Here is a 17,701-nt window from a genome sequence, read left to right as displayed (position 1 = left end):
GTTCGTTATCAAGCACATTCTTGCAGGACTAAAAAACCTTTTGAATTCACCAGTAATCTTGACATGAGCAAGTTCCATCTTTAAAATGGTGGAACCGTTTTCGATCTCGTACAAGAATTTCTCTTTCATAGATTGCTGAAATAAATTTTGTGTATGTATGACAGTCGCTACACATCCTAATGTTCCTTGTAATTCTTATGGGCGAACCTTGAGATGTGTTTATGAGTGCAAATGCAATTGCTAATTTCTGGCTGTGACCTTTCAATCTTTCTCTCTTCTCTTGTTCATCTACATCAACCAACACCTGAGATGTGTCCGGGGAATACCCCTCGAATCTCAGCTGCCATTCCATCTGGTGAATCATTTCGAGTATGCTGTTATGGCATTTATGATGTGTTTTGTCCTCTGATACAAATCTGTGCACTTTTCTTGACACCACCACCAAGCTGAATCCCGGCGTTTGTTTCAAGCCTTTACTTGTCATTTCCATTCGGGTTTTAGCTGCATCATCCCATCTTTGAGCTTGTGCATACATGTTTGATAGTATAATATAATCACCAGGATTCTCAGAGTTTAACTGGAACAAGCTATTAGCAGCAATTTCCCCGATTTCTAAGTTTTGATGTACCTTACAAGCACTAAGAAGGCTTCGCCACACCACGTCATTTGGCTCGACAGCCATGCTCTTGATGAGTTCCAAGGCTTTCTGGAGCATCCCAGCTCGACCCAGCAGATCGACCAGGCAACCATAATGCTGAACTGTTGGTGTGATTCCATGCTCTAATCTCATCCTGTCAAAGCATTGCAGGCCTTCATCGACTAAGCCAGCATGACTACAAGCACTCAAGACACTCACATAGATGACATCATCTGGTTCCACGCCGTCCTCAAGCATTTCAGAGAAAACTCTGAGAGCTTGCTCACCCTGTCCGTGCATTGCAAGCCCCGATATCATCACACTATATGACGACTGATTCTTCTCAGCCATCATTTGAAACAAACACAACCCCTTCTCTAAACGGCCACATTTAACATACATGTCCATCAACGAAGTTTGCACAGTAACATTTAGTTCACTTATGTTTCTGATTAATGACCCATGTGTGCACCTTCCCAAATCCAGACAACCCATATGAGCACAAGCAGAGATCACACTCACCAATGTGCTTTCTTCAGGCCTCCAACATCCTTCATTCATCATATCCCCAAAAAGCATCAAACATTCATACCACAACCCAACACTAGCATTTGCTGCAATAGTGGCACTCCAAGAAGCAACACTTTTTTCATCCATTTGCTCAAAAATGGCATATGATAACTCTATCTCCTTACATTTTCCATACATGTTGATCAAAGCATTCTGTACAAACAAATCGCTTTGGAAGCCAAGCTTATTCGCATGACCATGAATCTGCATTCCTTCTTCTAACGTTTGCAGCACGGCACATGCCTTTAAAAGTGCTGGATATGTGAAATTATCAGGCTGTACTTCACTTTCCAGCATCTCAATGTAAAGTAACCAAGCTTCTTTAAACTTGTCATCCTTGACAAATCCCCTAATCAAAGTGTTGAATACAAAAGCACCCGGTTCATCGATTTGATTAAAGATTGAGCAGGCATAATCCATGCTACCCCAATTTGACAGAGCACAAGCAGCCAAAAGATTGCTTGCACAGTAGGGGTTCGAAAACAAACCCCACTTGAGGACTTGAACATGAACTTGCTTGAAATCTTTCAAGTTATTGCATCTTTTTAAGAGGCATAAGCACTCTTGCTCCTTCAATCTTAAATCAGCTTCTGGGGTTTTGATTTTGGTTTTTGGTTGATCTTCGGGTGGTGTGAAGAGCAAGAGGTGGTGGTGAAGGATTGATGTCCCACTCATCCTCTCATCCACACCATCATATAATTATACACAGGCATCAATTAAGACTCAGTTTTTATTGAAAATATATAAGTAACGAGGCTCGAATTGTACCTAAAGAGAAAGCTCGAGAGTTAAAGGAGATAAAAATTTATGGTAGAACTAAAGTTTTTGAGTGTTGAAATGAGAATTGAAGAATGTGATCCATGAGATTGTGAGGAAAGAGTTGTGGCCAGAGAAAGGTAGTGAGATTTTGGGACAAGAAGATTGCGGATAGGATAACGTTTGGGCCCATCAGATTCTGTTTGAGTTTGAGGACCTCTCATGGTTGGCCATGTCAGTTTTTGGGCCCGTTCGTGTGACACAAAAGCTGGCTTTAGTTGGGTTTTTTCTTGATTAACGAGTGGCCGAGGAATAAGGTTTACACAAACATTGGTGAAAAGTGGAAACTATCACGTAGAAACCCTTCAGGTTAGGGGAAATATAGAAACATCCCTTGCTTAGAACAGCCAACCCAAATCGGTCTTCTTTGAGAGAATTGGTGGGAAACCTTCAGGTTTGGAGAAATATCAGTAGGCCAAATGGTTATTTCCCAACTAAGTTTGTTGAAATGACAGATATTTAAGTTTGAAGAAGCCAAATTCTTCGAGTTCCCCCATTAGATGAGAGGCCAAAACACAAAATTTAAAGGAAATGTCATTAAAAGGTATTAGAGTAAGAGAGGATAATTAAGAATTAAACAAACAAAAACTTCACTAAACTATAATAAAAACCAGACCTTAAAAAAGGCCAATGAATTTCTCCTAGAGTTCCCACATTTACATATACGACAATTTAGTTTCACCTATGGCCCTGTAAACAAATTGTTCAAGAGAAGAACTATGCCTGCACTCAATTGAAATTAAAAAAATAAATGTATACCCTTCAGATTTTAGTCCACCTGGGCTGTATTGACCTGATAACATTATCAGAGAAATGATATATAACTTTCCTCTGAAGAACAACAGTCTGCAAAACATGAGATGCCAGTAGTTCTACCAATTAAATAAATCGTGGACATCAGGAAGTTAGATGGTAGCCGTTCAAACGCTCCAAGATATAACCTTCAAGCAATTTCAACCAACTCCACAATTCCAAAGGAAATGATTGATTTAAAAAAAAAAAAAAAGAACTTGTTAAGAAATCTGGGTCTTGATGATGACAATGTAGTGTTAAGGGTAAGAACACTTTTTAAAATGGTTTTCGCATCAACTCCTTGATATAATGCTCACCATAGTAGAGTCTCTTTGAATGCTCAAATGCACTTGCTAAAGACAAGTGCATTCTCTTCAATAATGCCAGTTTACAGAAGTGGAAGTGGAAAAAAAAAACTTAAGTTAGAATTAGTTGCTAGAATGTAAAATGCAGCCAGACATTTACAATTCAGCAACCGGAGCACAGTTTAAAGATGGTGCTGCATTAGCAGGATTCATGTTTAGAAATAATGCAAATGAGAATAAGAGTTATATCTAGTTAAAGTGCATCCAAAAGCATGGTTTATTGCATCCGGTATCAATTCAGATTAAGATTAGTCATATCTAACATCTGCCAAGTAACCTCTGGTCTAGATGCTTCAGCTGCAGATTGAGACCCAAAAAAAGCTTTGGCCTTGCTACTAGGGGATGATTTGGCCAAACCAATTTTCAATCTCTCGGCTTCTTTCTTGAGTGACTTATATTGACCTGTGACAAATGCATGGACATAAAATACTAGAAAATCACATTTTTTAAAAATCCACAAGGGAAAACAATAATAGTAACCAAGAGACTTACCAAAATAATAATAATTGTAACCAAGATTAAAAAAGTATCTTTCTCAACAAGATGCTCTGCTAAAGGAATTAAAAAAGCCTTTATAATTTGTCAACCAAGAAATCTTGTAGTTACACGGAGCATTGATTTTAGGCAGAACTTATGTCCTTAGAGAGGTTGTTTGGAAAAAAAAACACTATTTCATAAGTTCCATGAATAATATAAATTCAAGCAGTAAATAGGATTCACTCAGATGAAATAGTTCAGATGACATATTTATCCTGATGTTATGTTACAGGTGATTTATGTGCAATGGCTCGGTTTTCGCTTCTAAATTTTCCCATTTTAAGCATATTACCCATGAAAGTTCTTTCTTTAACCAAAATTTTATTGAAATGATAAATTGGTAGGATCAGATGCAAGTGCATGTGCAAAACAAATGAATGACATTAAACATCAGATCCATTGCATGACCATCACCACTCACTGCAGAATCCACAGGACTAGAAAAATGACAGACTCACCTTCCATGATCATTTTTTCCTGCTGCAATCTGGCCACCTGCTGCTTTAATGTTCTGTTTTCCAATGACAAAGAAACATGTTGCTGAAGTAGTGAAGCTACTCGGACTGACAATTCTGACTGTATAGTCTGAAACAGAGATATCAAATATTGGTTAAGAAAATTTCACCCCAAGATACAGATCAATAACAGATTTTATTTTTTTTATTTATCTTTCAGGGAAAATTCATTAGTTACATCTAAGCAGAACCGACACTAAAAAATGAAACAGTGTCCATTGTTCAATGGGTTTATAATTTGTGCTAAAAAGTGACATGAAAAATATAAATATGAAAAGTTGCAATAGATAAGAGTTATGAGAATGAGGAAAATCATTTAAAATTGTTCTTCTTTTAATCTTAAGGGCAGGGCGAAAGCGTAGAGAGGCTATATAATAAGTACACTGTTTGTTTAATATAACTTTCCCGTTTTGATCAATTAGTCAGTTGATTTTTCTACACTTTGAATTTCACTTAGGGAAATAACTCTTCACATAATATAAACAAGATAAATTATTCATTAAAATAATGAGCAGGCTATTAGCTTTTGCTACCCCCATAATTAGTTAATGGAGTTACTCAAACAATCTCATAATACCTGTCAGACAAATTACCTGAAAAACACTAACAGTTCTTTCCAGTTCAGCAATATATTGGAGTTTGCGAACCCTAGAGCGTTGCCCCGAATGCCTGTGAAACAGTCATCAAAACATGTCATCCAATTGCCTATCCACCTCAAAGTTTACAAATGAACAAAAATTTATATCAACCATACTATAATATGCAAGGGATGCTTATTTGTCGCATGCCAAAATTCTAGGATTTCAAGAATTTGAAGTACAGTTTCACTTTCTGCCAAGGATAAAAGTACTGTGATAAAGGTTAAAATTAAGTAGGTGCAATTTCTGTCCCTTGATCGATGTGCCGAATTCTTGAGATGAAATGAACAATTCCATCATTCTCCTTTTGCCAACTATAAATTCACATGCAACTCATGGAGTGATGTGGATGTTGGAGGAGCTATTTTTTACAAGAAATTTTCAGTTCAATATCCTTGCTAGTTTCCATTATATAATAAGGCATCACCTGGCCCTTCAATGCCTCAATGCCTGAGTTATAAATCTTTTGTAAGCTGTGTAAGACAAGCTTCAATAACAAAAACAGCTCAAAACTCTTCAGAAAATTAAAAGCTAATGCTATAATCAGTCCATTTTGAGCGAAAGTAGGACAAAAAAATTGTTTAGTGCCCCCAACTGTATAGGTTGTTGTTATTGCCCAAAATAGTCTTCTCTCCTTGTGGACGTAGTGGAGAGTAAAAGACAAGAAACAAAGATGCAAGCATGACCATGCTAAATAATTTGCAAAACTAAAGCTGCAGGACCTAGAAGCAATACAGAGATTATCAAAACAAATAAATACATTGACAAAAAATTTATGTCCTAAACAAGTCATATGCACACAAGAACAAAATACTATGAAATTTTAATCTAGTAAAGCAGGCAGAGTCACCAGCTGCAAAATCACAACAGAACAGGTATGTTGAAGACACGTGCTTAAATATTGTTAACATGGAGATATCAGTAGCAGTTTTTAATAAGATTTATAAATTTGATAATTAAAAGAGAAGTTCAGATTAGAACCTTTTTGCCATCTTTGTTTCAGCATTGAGCTCACTAGTCAAAGTACAAGCATCTCCTTTAAAATCAGAGTGATTAATCCCAGAAATGCAAAGACTCTCATCCACATACTGCAAAGGGTTCTCAACAACACATTCTGATAATGCTGAAACTATGGCACTCTCTGAGAAGGTTGAATTGCCTTTTTTCCTAGGGGAATTGGGACCATAAACACAAGCTGACTCCAACCCACTACAAGTTTCATCCCCAACTGAATTATCATCGTCCTTACCAGGATTCAAACCTGAAAAAGAGTCTACAAGACCATCCAAAAGAGTGAACGAATCACTGGAAGATCGGCGATGGATAATTCCCACAGAATTTGTGCCAGGGTTACTTAACAAATCATCCAACCATGTTGGCTGATCCTCTAGGATCGAACTTTGGAAGGACGATTTATGGTCACTAGGGTATGATTCTGTACGCTGTAGGGGAGAGATTGGGTCACGAAATGGACGAGAAACAGGTTTCTTTTGAAATGGGCAACGAGGTGGAAGGTGAGCTTGCCTTGACATGGTGATCTAAACATAAACTGTGAACTAGATCTTCCTACCAAATATTCATTCGAAAGCTTTTGAGGTGAAACTTATACAAAGAAAAACAGCATGTTCCTCCTTTTAGTGGCTTAGGGCCATTCTTCTGCCAGCATCCTAACCTACCACTTTATTGGTAAAAAAAAATTACAAATTACAATAAGAAAAGCTTCAGAAGAAATTTAATAAAAACTGAACACAAGAAAATCAATCCTTCTTAACAATTAAAAAAAAAAAAAGATTCATGTATGAAAATATAAATAGAAAAAAATTATAGAACTTCTATGCAGCATATTGTTGAACAGACATATAGAAATCGAAAATAACATTAGCTAATCAGTGAAAACAATAGCTTATAAAAGTAATCACATATCAGTGAATGAGACTAAAACCCTTCTATCTTTTTTCGGTTTTCTTCATTTTTATTTTTCTCTTTCTCTTTTTCCCTTTAATTTTTCTCCTAGCATTATCAAAACTAAGAAATCTAGAGAAAATTGAGATTTCATACTTTTAACAAAACAAAATTATCACGAAACAAAAAGAATGAAATTTTCTTTCTTTTTCACTCACTTTCTAGGAAAACAGACAGGTTGTACTCAACCACAACCAAATCTACCAAACCGGCAAGAAGCTACATTCCGCGTTTAATAGAAAGAAAAGCGAAACAACAGAAAAAATAAAAAAGCTAAATTAATGCAACAGTGACACTCAACAACGAGATTTACATTAACATTAAAAAAATGAAAAGCACAACAATATAACCGCAAGACAAAAAATAATTATCTTGCAATGACGCTTCAAATTAAAACCCAGAAAGAAAAATGAAAAAATTCAGTGAAGGACAATGAAAAAACAGAAAGATCTTTAAAGTAGAACAATATGAACGATAAGTTGGGCTTACTATGCTATAATTACATTCTTTGAGAAACATCTTCTGGAAAAACAGAGAAAGAGAAAGAAAAAGAGAGAAGAGAGACAAGCGAATGAGGGAAGGATGGTTAACGTGCGCCTCTCACCTTTGCAAATTGCATATAAATAGTCACTCTCTCAGTCTCACCCTCCTTCCAACAACATCACCACCACCGCCGTATATTATTGTGCTTTGATGTCTTCCAGTATTCGTATTTGTGTTTCTACGCTACTTTCAGTGTAGGGATACGGATCATACCGTGTTCATTTTTTTATACATCTATTTTAAAATTAGGAAAAAGGAATTTTAATATAAATATAATAAAATTATATGTTTCTAGTTTTGATTATTCAATTAGTATTTAGATATACTCAATTTTAAAAATAATTTTAAATTAAAGATAAAAAATTTGATATATATCCAAACTATTATTCATTAACTTTAAAAAACTTAAAATCTCACCCATAGACGATTCAATTTAATAAAATTTATTAGTTTTAAAAGTAAAATTGTCATTTAATTAATAATTTAAAAAAATATAAAGATTTATATCATTTTTCTCTCAAATACTAAAACTAACAAATTCTCTTAGGATTAAACTTTAAAAAGTTATATTTCCCTCCTTAGGGTTTCAATTTTTCATAACAATTTCCTAGCGAATGATCAACGTCTCTAGGAATCTCTATCCCTCCCAGTGATATCTCTCCGTCTCTAGCAATTTGAAAGTCATCTCTACCAGCACAGTTCATCTAGATGAATCATCGAAGACCAGCGTCTTCGTTTAAATGAAGACTCGTTTTTTCAGGCAAAGACAAATCTGAAAGAAGGGGAAAAGAGGGTCAAAGAGTGTTGGTTGCTGAAAAAGGAGAAGTTTTGTCGTTCGTTAGGGAATTGTTTTGAAAAATAGAAACCCTAAGGAGGGAAATATAACTTTTCAAAGTTTAATTTTAAGAGAAAAATTTGTTCATTTTTAAGATTTAAAAAAATAATAATATAAATTTATAAAATAATGATTTTTCCTATAGAATTAATATATTTTATAAACTTTAACAGGTTATAATTGAGACTTTGAGTTTATATGATAATATACAAAAATTAGAAGATTAACATGTATAGAATAAAAAACGCAATATTGTTTGGTGATTAGTAGCAGTATGAAGTTGGATGGCTAAATCCAAGTTTAAGATTAATTAATTACAAATGGCGGATTAATTATGCCAGTATTATGTTTTAAAGGTTCGATCATGTCAGCGCTGACTCTGTGATTGGATGATGACGTTGTCTGTGTCCACGTGGCTTTTTTTTTTTAATATATTGATAAAGCAGAACATCGTGTGGTTTTATAATGTTATCTTTTATTAAAGGATATTTTGATTCGATTGGATTGGACTTCGAGCATCAATTTGCGGAAATTTCACGGAAACAAACATCTTTTTTTTAAAAAAAAAAAAGAAAAGCAATTTCATTAGTCATAATTTGGGGATATTAATTAAAATAGACAAAAAATTTTCCGCTTATACCTTTTTAGGCAAACACACAGTAGTTTTACTTTTATAAGTAAATTTTTTTGTAACTCCAAAAATACCCTCCCAACCTTGTAGCTGTAGGCGCTGGAAGGAAGGTGTGGTGCACGCGGTGCGTACGCAGTGCGTGCGGTGCGCGCGGTGCGTACGCAGTGCGTGCGGTGCGCGCGGTGCGTACGCAGTGCGTGCGGTGCGCGCGGTGCGTACGCAGTGCGTGCGGTGCGCGCGGTGCGTACGCAGTGCGTGCGGTGCGCGCGGTGCGTACGCAGTGCGTGCGGTGCGCGCGGTGCGTACGCAGTGCGTGCGGTGCGCGCGGTGCGTACGCAGTGCGTGCGGTGTGCGGTGCGTGCCAGTGTGCAGTGCGTACAGAATGCGCGCACCCTCATATAATATATATAATTAACTGCATGCACACTTTCTTATATATATATATATATATATATATATATATATATATATATATATATATATATATATATATATATATATATATATATATATATATATATATATATATATATATATATATATATATATATATTAAATAATATAATATAATAAATATATATATATATTAAATATTATAATATTTAATATAATATACATAAATAATAATAATAATAATTTTTAAATATATATTATATATAATATTAGGATATAATAAATATATATTATATTATTATATATATTTAAAAATTATTATTATTATTTATATATATTATATTAAATATTATAATATTTAATATATATTTATTTATTTATTATTTAATATATATATATAATATATAAAATAAATATTTATATATAAAATATATATTATAATATTTAATATAATATACATAAATAATAATAATAATAATTTTTAAATATATATTATATATATAATATATATTTAAAAATTATTATTATTATTATTTATGTATATTATATTAAATATTATAATATTTAATATATATTTATTTAATATATTTTTTAAATATTATATTATATTATTTAATATATATATATATATATATATATATATATATATATATATATATATATATATATATATATATATATATAAGAAAGGGTGCGCGCACTGCGCACGCACCGCGCGCACCACACCTTCCTTCCAGTGCCTACAGCTACAGGGCTGGAAGGGTATTTTTGGAGTTATAAAAAAATTTGCTTATAAAAGTAAAACTACTGTGTGTTTGCCTAAAAAGGTATAAGCGGAAAATTTTTTGCCTATTTTAATTAATATCCCCATAATTTGAGTACATTTGATAAATATTATAGTACGAGTAAATATTATTTTATTTTTAAATAAAATTATGTGTATTTATTTTAAATATATAAATATTTAATATTTAATATATGTTATCATATAATTGAGTGATTTTTAATTAATGATAAAATAATATTCAATCGTATGATGAAACATATAAATATATACTTATTTATATACTCAAAATGGATGTACATAATATTATTTTTTATTTTTAATTCAAAAGATTCAATTACACGATGATACATAATTTATATATTTAAATTATATATTAAAAGTGTGTATACATAATTTTATTGTTTTTTTTATAAACTTTTAAATTTATAATTTATTTATTGTAGAGTAATACTATGTACACAATTTTTGTTTATAATTTTATACGCAGATAATAGTTGAAAATTAAAGATAAAATAATATTTAATCACATAGTGATATATCATTATTTGTGCAAAAATTATATATAAAAATTATACACATAGTTATATTGTTCATTGTATTATTTACTCTCCTTGTTTAATATGATTTTTTTTTTTGGCCAAGGGACTATTTCCCACCCATGTTTAAATGCATTCTCAAAGTCATATCCTTGGGGCTTAGAAAGTGAAAAGTTTCATCAATCTATTTAAAAACTCAGTTAGAGTTAGAAATAAAACCGTTATTTAATAAAAATTTTAAAAACTAAAATTTTATTACGTTTGCGCCCTCTTAGTTTGAAAATCTCATAATTCCCCTTAAAGTTTAACAAATCAATATTTCCCCTCAAGGTTGCAAATCATCATCGAAGACGATTGTCTCTAATCGTGTTGGCTCTCATTTCTGGCTTATCTCTCTTTGTTAATCAAATTTCAAACACTGGATAACTCGATTTCCTCCGACTATGATGAAATCGACTTTGTTAGAGTATCTTCGTCTCAGACAAAAATGACGTGTCTATCTAAAACCTTCGACGGTCGTCTTTGTCTCAACGAAAACACTTTGACGAAGATGGTTTTGTCTTCATCGAAGGAAATCAGATTCTTCAATACTTGGAATTTTATCAACAAGAAAAGATAAACTGGAAGAGAGAGTCAATACAGTCAGAGACGATAAATTTCGCCGTCTCTAGCAATAAGTTGCAAACCTTAAAAAAAAAAGGTTGATTTTTCAAACTTTATGTAGAGAGGAATTGTGAGATTTTCAAACTAAGAGGAATAAAAATAATAAAATTTTAGTTTTTAAAATTTTTTTGTTAAATAGCAGTTTTACCTTTAATACTAACTGAGATTTTAAACAGATGAATGGAACCTTTAGTTTTTCAAATCTCACAGTATAACTTTAAAAACACATATAAACTTGGATGGGGAATAAACCTTTGGCCTTTTTTTTTTCTTAATTTTATAAATCAAGTGATACAATAACATATATCATAGTAATAACATATTTGATAGTAGCATTTTATAAATTAATGTAGAGAATTGAAATTAAAAATACGATTAGATTGAGCAAATTGATAAATTTTAAATAATTTTCAATTCATTGAACACTTTCGGGCCAAATCCAAGATAGGAACTTGATGGGCCAGGATTTTATATTTCTTTTATTCTCTAAATATCGGACTTTTATTTAGGTTCTCAATTTGAACAAGCAGAACTTAGCAAAACAGGATTTTATATCAATATATATAATATTATAATCATATTAAACGTCAGATAGTTTAAATGATCTACCTATGAGTTTTAATTTGGTAGTCCTATCAATTTCTTACATTATCATGGACAACACAGGTTCATTGTTGAACCAGTAAGTTGATCAACTTCCGAAGGATCATTCTGGGAATGTCATGACCTCTATCAATGGAAAGCACTTTCTGATGATGTTACATTGGCTTCCGCCATGAATACTGGCACAACTTGGCTGGCTATCTCAGTTCTTTTCAGACTTCATAATTCACAAGCTTCTGAAAATTTGATTCGAATAGATTAAAATAACATCATTTTGATAAATATATATCAAAATAACATTGTTTTAACTATTTTTTTTACTTAGTTATAATATCAAGTCAAAATCAAACTAGATTTGAGTTCAAATTGAATTTAAATTTGACTCAAATTTGAATTGAATACATGTTTGACTTCCTTCCAACGCACTAAATTCAAACAAATTTGAAAGGAGTTTGGCAAACTCGAGTTCCCACAAACCAAACTAAACTTGAATTTACTTAATCTCAAACTAAGTTTAACTCGAATCCGGCCAGTATACACACACTTTGTGTCAAATAAATAATATATTGATTGACACACTTCCAACGAAAGAGAGAAGATAGTGTACCCAGATTCAGTTTCACTTCATTATTTTATTATGCAGCCTGTTATATTTGGAATCCAAAGACTCCACTATCTTGCCCCTGAATTATGATATAAACTCATAAATAAAAGGGAACGCAGGTAACGTACTCTTAGAGAGAGTATGGATTTTGATTACCTAACTTCATACGACGAGCGTTCATCTTCACGTGGCTTGGAAATTTCCGATGATACAAACCTCCTTCTGAGACTTCCGATTTCACAGACTATTTTCCTCTCTCTGCTCTGTCAGTTTGCTCTGAAAATAATCGAATGACAACAATATATATCACACTGCCTCATCCCTTTTTGATTTTGATTTTGATTTTGTCGGTATCCTATATCACACTCAAATATCATAACATGCTCCGAATGAAACAAAGTGATCCCGCAGCTTCCATAATCTCTATAAGAGGTTTGAAGTGCAGATGGAACACTTGGTATTCCTTTCGTATCATAGAGGATAGAATGTGACAAATAGGGATGAAGTATCCCCTACTTTTAATGGCAAATAAGCCAATAAATTCATAAGAATCGAAAGAAACTCGATCAAAAAGGGTTTTAATTTTGATTTTCTCTAAATAAAATTAAAAAAATCACAACTAAAGAAGAGATACTCATTACTCTCTATAGTTGAGTCAAATAAAATATAATTAGTGGAATTAAAGACATTCATAGTGAGTAATTGAACTAAAGAGACATAAGAAGATAAATTGGTGGCATGCAATATACCCACAATCTCCCTAACGCGTTAAATTTAATTTTCTATATTCATATTATTATATATCTATTTAATTTCATATTCTTATGGAATAATTATCAATACCTATCCAACTGAGATTATCTAAAAAGAAATTAGATTTAAAGTCTAATTTTTTTATTACATTATGATTTAATACATTCAATTATATATTTATACATAACTCTACCTCTTTCTTTTATATATAAAAGGTAATGGAGACATCAATAACTCTTTTGAAAACTCTTTTGTGTTATTTAGTAAAATTTGATTTGAAACTTACTAATATAACAATGAAAGTAAGCTTCCATGCAAAGAGTCGAACTACTTTAAAAACATATTTTATTGTTTAGACTCAATTACATTATCGATTATACTCATTTTTAGTTATTGAACAATATTACACTCCTAGTCCTACGTGTTTATGCTTAATGCAATTTTCTACATTTATGTTAAAAAAAGGCATAAATAAAACTTACAAGATCATAGTTGTCAATAATAATTTGATTGTACAAAATATAAATTTGAAAGTATTTTTCGTGTAAACTCTTTCATGGCATAATAAACAGAAGAAAATATTTTACATAAACTCTACAAAATGTAGTTTATGCCCTCCAAGATTTAAAAAAAAATCATTAATTAATTTCCCAAATTTGAGGGAGAAAAGTGTCTTTTTACCTAAGATGAGAAGTGGTAAAAATGAATTGAACTCTATATTATTATAATTGATTGAACATTAATAAATTAAAAACTAAGTAGGAATATTCCAAAACAATATGACCATTAATAATAATTATAACGTGTAGCACATTTAAGATGGAGCAATGCTATGTGTATCTAATTTTGATACATAATTCATGTACACAATGATGTGTCATCATGTAATTAAGTGATTTTAAAACATGTGTCACCATATGATAAAAAAATATTCAATCACATGATAACACCTCATATGTGTACACAAATTGTGTACCAAAATTAGGTACACATAGTTTTATTGTTTAAGATGATGGGTAAAGGCAATATGTAGCTCTCAACTTCAAATCCATGTGTCTCACCTAAACTTTATTTTACTGCAAAATCACAATCATGTGATACCCATTCTTCCACCACCGTAAATCATAGCTTTTTTTATTCTTAATGATTAAAATTTTGCCTTCAATTTTATAAAATTCTTTCAATATATATAATATGTATGCTAATCTCATATTTGTCCGGTAGGCCATCAAAAACGCACCAAGTTGAGCTGAATTCAACCAACTATTACAAACCCATGTTACCGACTGCCACAATTCTCTATATATTTTATCTAATATAATATTTATATATACAAATTAAATTAAATTAAATTCAAATCAAATTTATTCAAATTAAAAAATAAACTCAATTCGCCTGAATTAAAACAAATTCAGTTTAAATAAGCTCAAGTTTAAAAAGTATTCAACTCACTAAACTATCAGTTTGTAAAAAATTGATTCAAATTAATATCAAAAGAATATCATTTTAGTCTTTTTTTTACTTGACTATACTATTGAAGTAAATTAAACTTGAACAAATTTCAAGAGAGTTCAATACTTTGCTTTGATTTGAATCTAACCCTATACACATTCATCGTCAATAAATAAAATATTGATTGAGACACTTCTAATGAAAGGGAGAAGAGAGAAGCTAGTGATGTACCCAGATTCAGTTTCACATCCCCTTCAGTATTTTATTATGCAGCTTGTTATATTTGGAATCCAAAGACTCCACGGTATTGCCCCTGAATTAATTATAAAATATAAACTCATAAATAAAAAGAAACACACGTGAAGGCACGCTTAGAGAGAGCATGGGTATTTTGATAATTACACTTCCCAAAGATAGCATTTAATTAAGGATAGTGTTGTTGTCGTTACAATATACACAGATTAGAGAACACATTTGGTGGAGGGAGCAAATGGGAGAGAGAGAGAGAGAGAGAGAGAGAAAGCAATAGACCTTGGCCTTTTGCATTGCCTTTTCAACTCCACGCTAAGCCCCCCACCACACCTTCTACTTTCACAATAACAAACAGCGATACTTACGACCACTCCAAAACAACCTTCCCAAGTCACATTATTTTGTGTTTTGAGGTCACACTCACACCAACACCCTCTTCTTCCATTTCTTCATCCTGGAAAAGCCATAAAAACACGAAATAAAGAAATATCACTATGATAAGAAAAAATATTAGCCGTACAAACTCTTATATACCCCATAATGATTTTCTAAAAAGTTTCAAATAACTTATTATTTATGTGCTGCTTCTGGTGCATCTCGTTTTTCAAGGTGCAGAAAAATAAAAAGTATTCATAAATGTCTGATAAACAAACAAGCCCCACACCCACAGCACACCGAAATCAGTAATATATGGACGCGCGTACCGAATAAATTACTGACCAAATGACATTATATTATACACCAAAAATCTCACCAATTAACAAATTAATCATGTCACATGTCACAGCATATAACAACATTCAGTGACAATATAACTGAAGTTCTTTTTTTTAAAAAAATATTTTGGACAAATGTACAAGGGCAATATTGTCTTTTCACTTGCCGAGTTAATTTGATTTGCCTAACCATAAAATCTTTCGTCAACATCTCTATAAAGATTTAAAAAATACACCTAAGATCCAATCTTTCTCACATAATTGAAATGAAGATAAAATACGATAAAGTCTAAAAAGTAACTGGAGGGCCAAAAGAGTCTTTTCGCATAGAATAGATTTCAGGTGTTGACAAATTCACTATAGGATTTTCCTCCCATGTGAAATTTGAAAAGGACTACTTGTTTTTCTAAGAAATTGGAACCTTAAAATAAAGTCCCTGATACGATGAAATCTAAGATCTAACTAATCAAAATAAATAATATCGACACCGTCAATATGGTGCTTATCGAATGGTTTTTGTCCATGCTCCGGTAACCTTACAGAAACGGTAAGAGAAGAAAATTAGAAAGTAAAGTAACAGAGAGCAATAAACATACCGTTTGTTTCTCGATCAATCCTTGAAGATGACGTCATTTGCAATCCGCATCAGCGGCTTCAGACACTCCGGCGAGAATTTCCGCGCGAAAAAATACGAATAACTTGAATTCGACTGCCTCAACGTCTGAATAAGCTCCGGCGACACCTCCGACGCCTGGTACGTATGCGGATGCCCGCCCACGCTTTCAGTCCAATTCACTCTCGTCAGTGTGTAACCGCTGCAACCCGCTGGGTCTTCCATCGACAACAATGTCGGAAAATAATGCTCCTCCGGATAACAAGAATTCAAATTTAAACACGGAAGCTTAAACTTGCGCCAGAGTCTTCTGTCTTTTATCACAAGCAACGCATGGCGTTTCGACAAAATGAAGAACTGAGACCCGACGCGAAACTGCTTGTACGTGACTTCCGGCAACATCACGTTCTTGCCTCTGGCAATGTAACGCTCTGGCAAGTTCGGATCGTCGTCGAGAATTTCGATGAAGCTTTTGTGTTGCGATTGAGTGGCGAATGCTCGGAAGAGATTTAAAGAATTTCCGAAGATGGAATGGTAAATGAATTGAAAGGAATGGAGAGGGATGCAACTTTGAGACACGAGCGCGAAGTAGAGATTCAACGGATCGTCGATGAGCGCGTTGGCGAGGAGTCTCCGGGCGGCGGAGATCAATGACGGTGATGCACGTTGGGTTTTCTTGGCGGGAATGAAGCGGTGGTTGAACAGGGGGTGGGGGTGGCTGAGTTTAACGGAAGGGTCGGCATGGACGTAGATATTGTAAAGATTTTTGTTATTGTTGCCGGAGAAGAAGGCGGCCCAGAGGGGAGCGAAGACGAGATCGGAATTCGTGAGGAAGAGGAAAGCGATCTTAGGCTTGGGATTTGACAAAGACAAGTGGGAGATTTTGGAGGAGACGGCGGAGCGAGCGGGGATTTGTTTTTGGGCAGCGAGGGCGTTGCGGAAGAGGGAGAGATCGTCGAGGTCGTCGGAGATAGCGTGGATGGTTTGGGAGTGTTTAACGGGGAGAAATTGAGGGGCGAAGAAGAAGAAAAGAAGAGAAAGAGAAAAAAACAAAGCGAAAGAGTAGATGTAAGGAGAAGAATACATGGTATGAAAAAAGATAAACAGAGATTTGAGTGGTTATTCTTTCTTCCAGAGAAGAAAAGAAAGGTTGAAGGTTTGTGAAGTCAGTGGATTAAGTGGGGTGAATAGACGGATGGACAGTGGGGAGCCAGATGATAAAGAAAAAGAGAATTGTTGTGATTTGGATCATCGTCCCTGGCTCGTTGGATTTATTTTAATTATTAAACGTTATCTCTGGCGAAAAATTACAGGCAGGCCTAACTGAATAACACTAGCTTTATGCCTTTTATAACTCTTGTTACACAACCAAAACTGTCTTTTCCCACCAACTTTTTTGGTTTTGAATGCGTTGTTTTTGTTGGGACAAATCTCAACTCAATTACTGTCTAGACGAGGTCCAACAATTTAGAGGTTTAATGACTATTT

The 17,701-nt window shown here is 33.2% G+C and overlaps 3 protein-coding genes across 5 annotated transcripts; all 3 read right to left on the bottom strand.

The window, feature by feature from the left end:
* Positions 1 to 20: 20 nt before the first annotated feature.
* On the bottom strand, positions 21 to 2,963 carry LOC123193445 (pentatricopeptide repeat-containing protein At1g31920). The gene has a single exon (XM_044606444.1). The coding sequence runs from the start codon at positions 1,880 to 1,882 to the stop codon at positions 47 to 49; it is 1,836 nt and encodes a 611-aa protein (XP_044462379.1). The 5' UTR covers positions 1,883 to 2,963; the 3' UTR covers positions 21 to 46.
* Positions 2,964 to 3,222: 259 nt separating this feature from the next.
* LOC123193447 (basic leucine zipper 2) lies at positions 3,223 to 7,568 on the bottom strand. 3 transcript variants are annotated; one of them, XM_044606447.1, is made up of 5 exons: positions 7,437 to 7,568; positions 5,852 to 6,548; positions 4,826 to 4,901; positions 4,176 to 4,302; positions 3,223 to 3,582 (listed from the first exon to the last, which is right to left on the bottom strand). In XM_044606447.1, exons 2-5 carry the CDS (start codon positions 6,400 to 6,402, stop codon positions 3,413 to 3,415), a joined length of 924 nt encoding a protein of 307 aa, XP_044462382.1. In that variant the 5' UTR covers positions 6,403 to 6,548; positions 7,437 to 7,568; the 3' UTR covers positions 3,223 to 3,412. The 3 variants fall into 3 exon arrangements, with proteins under 3 accessions (XP_044462382.1, XP_044462383.1, XP_044462381.1); XM_044606448.1 differs by having other exon boundaries at positions 5,852 to 6,542; positions 7,437 to 7,548; XM_044606446.1 differs by having other exon boundaries at positions 7,322 to 7,545.
* Positions 7,569 to 15,036: 7,468 nt separating this feature from the next.
* On the bottom strand, positions 15,037 to 17,472 carry LOC123192408 (glycosyltransferase BC10-like). Its single transcript, XM_044604948.1, has 2 exons — positions 16,197 to 17,472; positions 15,037 to 15,338 (listed from the first exon to the last, which is right to left on the bottom strand). Exon 1 carries the CDS (start codon positions 17,297 to 17,299, stop codon positions 16,211 to 16,213), a length of 1,089 nt encoding a protein of 362 aa, XP_044460883.1. The 5' UTR covers positions 17,300 to 17,472; the 3' UTR covers positions 15,037 to 15,338; positions 16,197 to 16,210.
* Between the last annotated feature and the right edge of the window lie 229 nt (positions 17,473 to 17,701).

Source organism: Mangifera indica, chromosome 12 (assembly GCF_011075055.1).
Source record: "Mangifera indica cultivar Alphonso chromosome 12, CATAS_Mindica_2.1, whole genome shotgun sequence".
Classification (NCBI taxonomy): domain Eukaryota; kingdom Viridiplantae; phylum Streptophyta; class Magnoliopsida; order Sapindales; family Anacardiaceae; genus Mangifera; species Mangifera indica.
The sequence above is the reverse complement of the archived record's forward strand: the minus strand, read 5'-3'. Positions and strand labels throughout refer to the sequence as shown.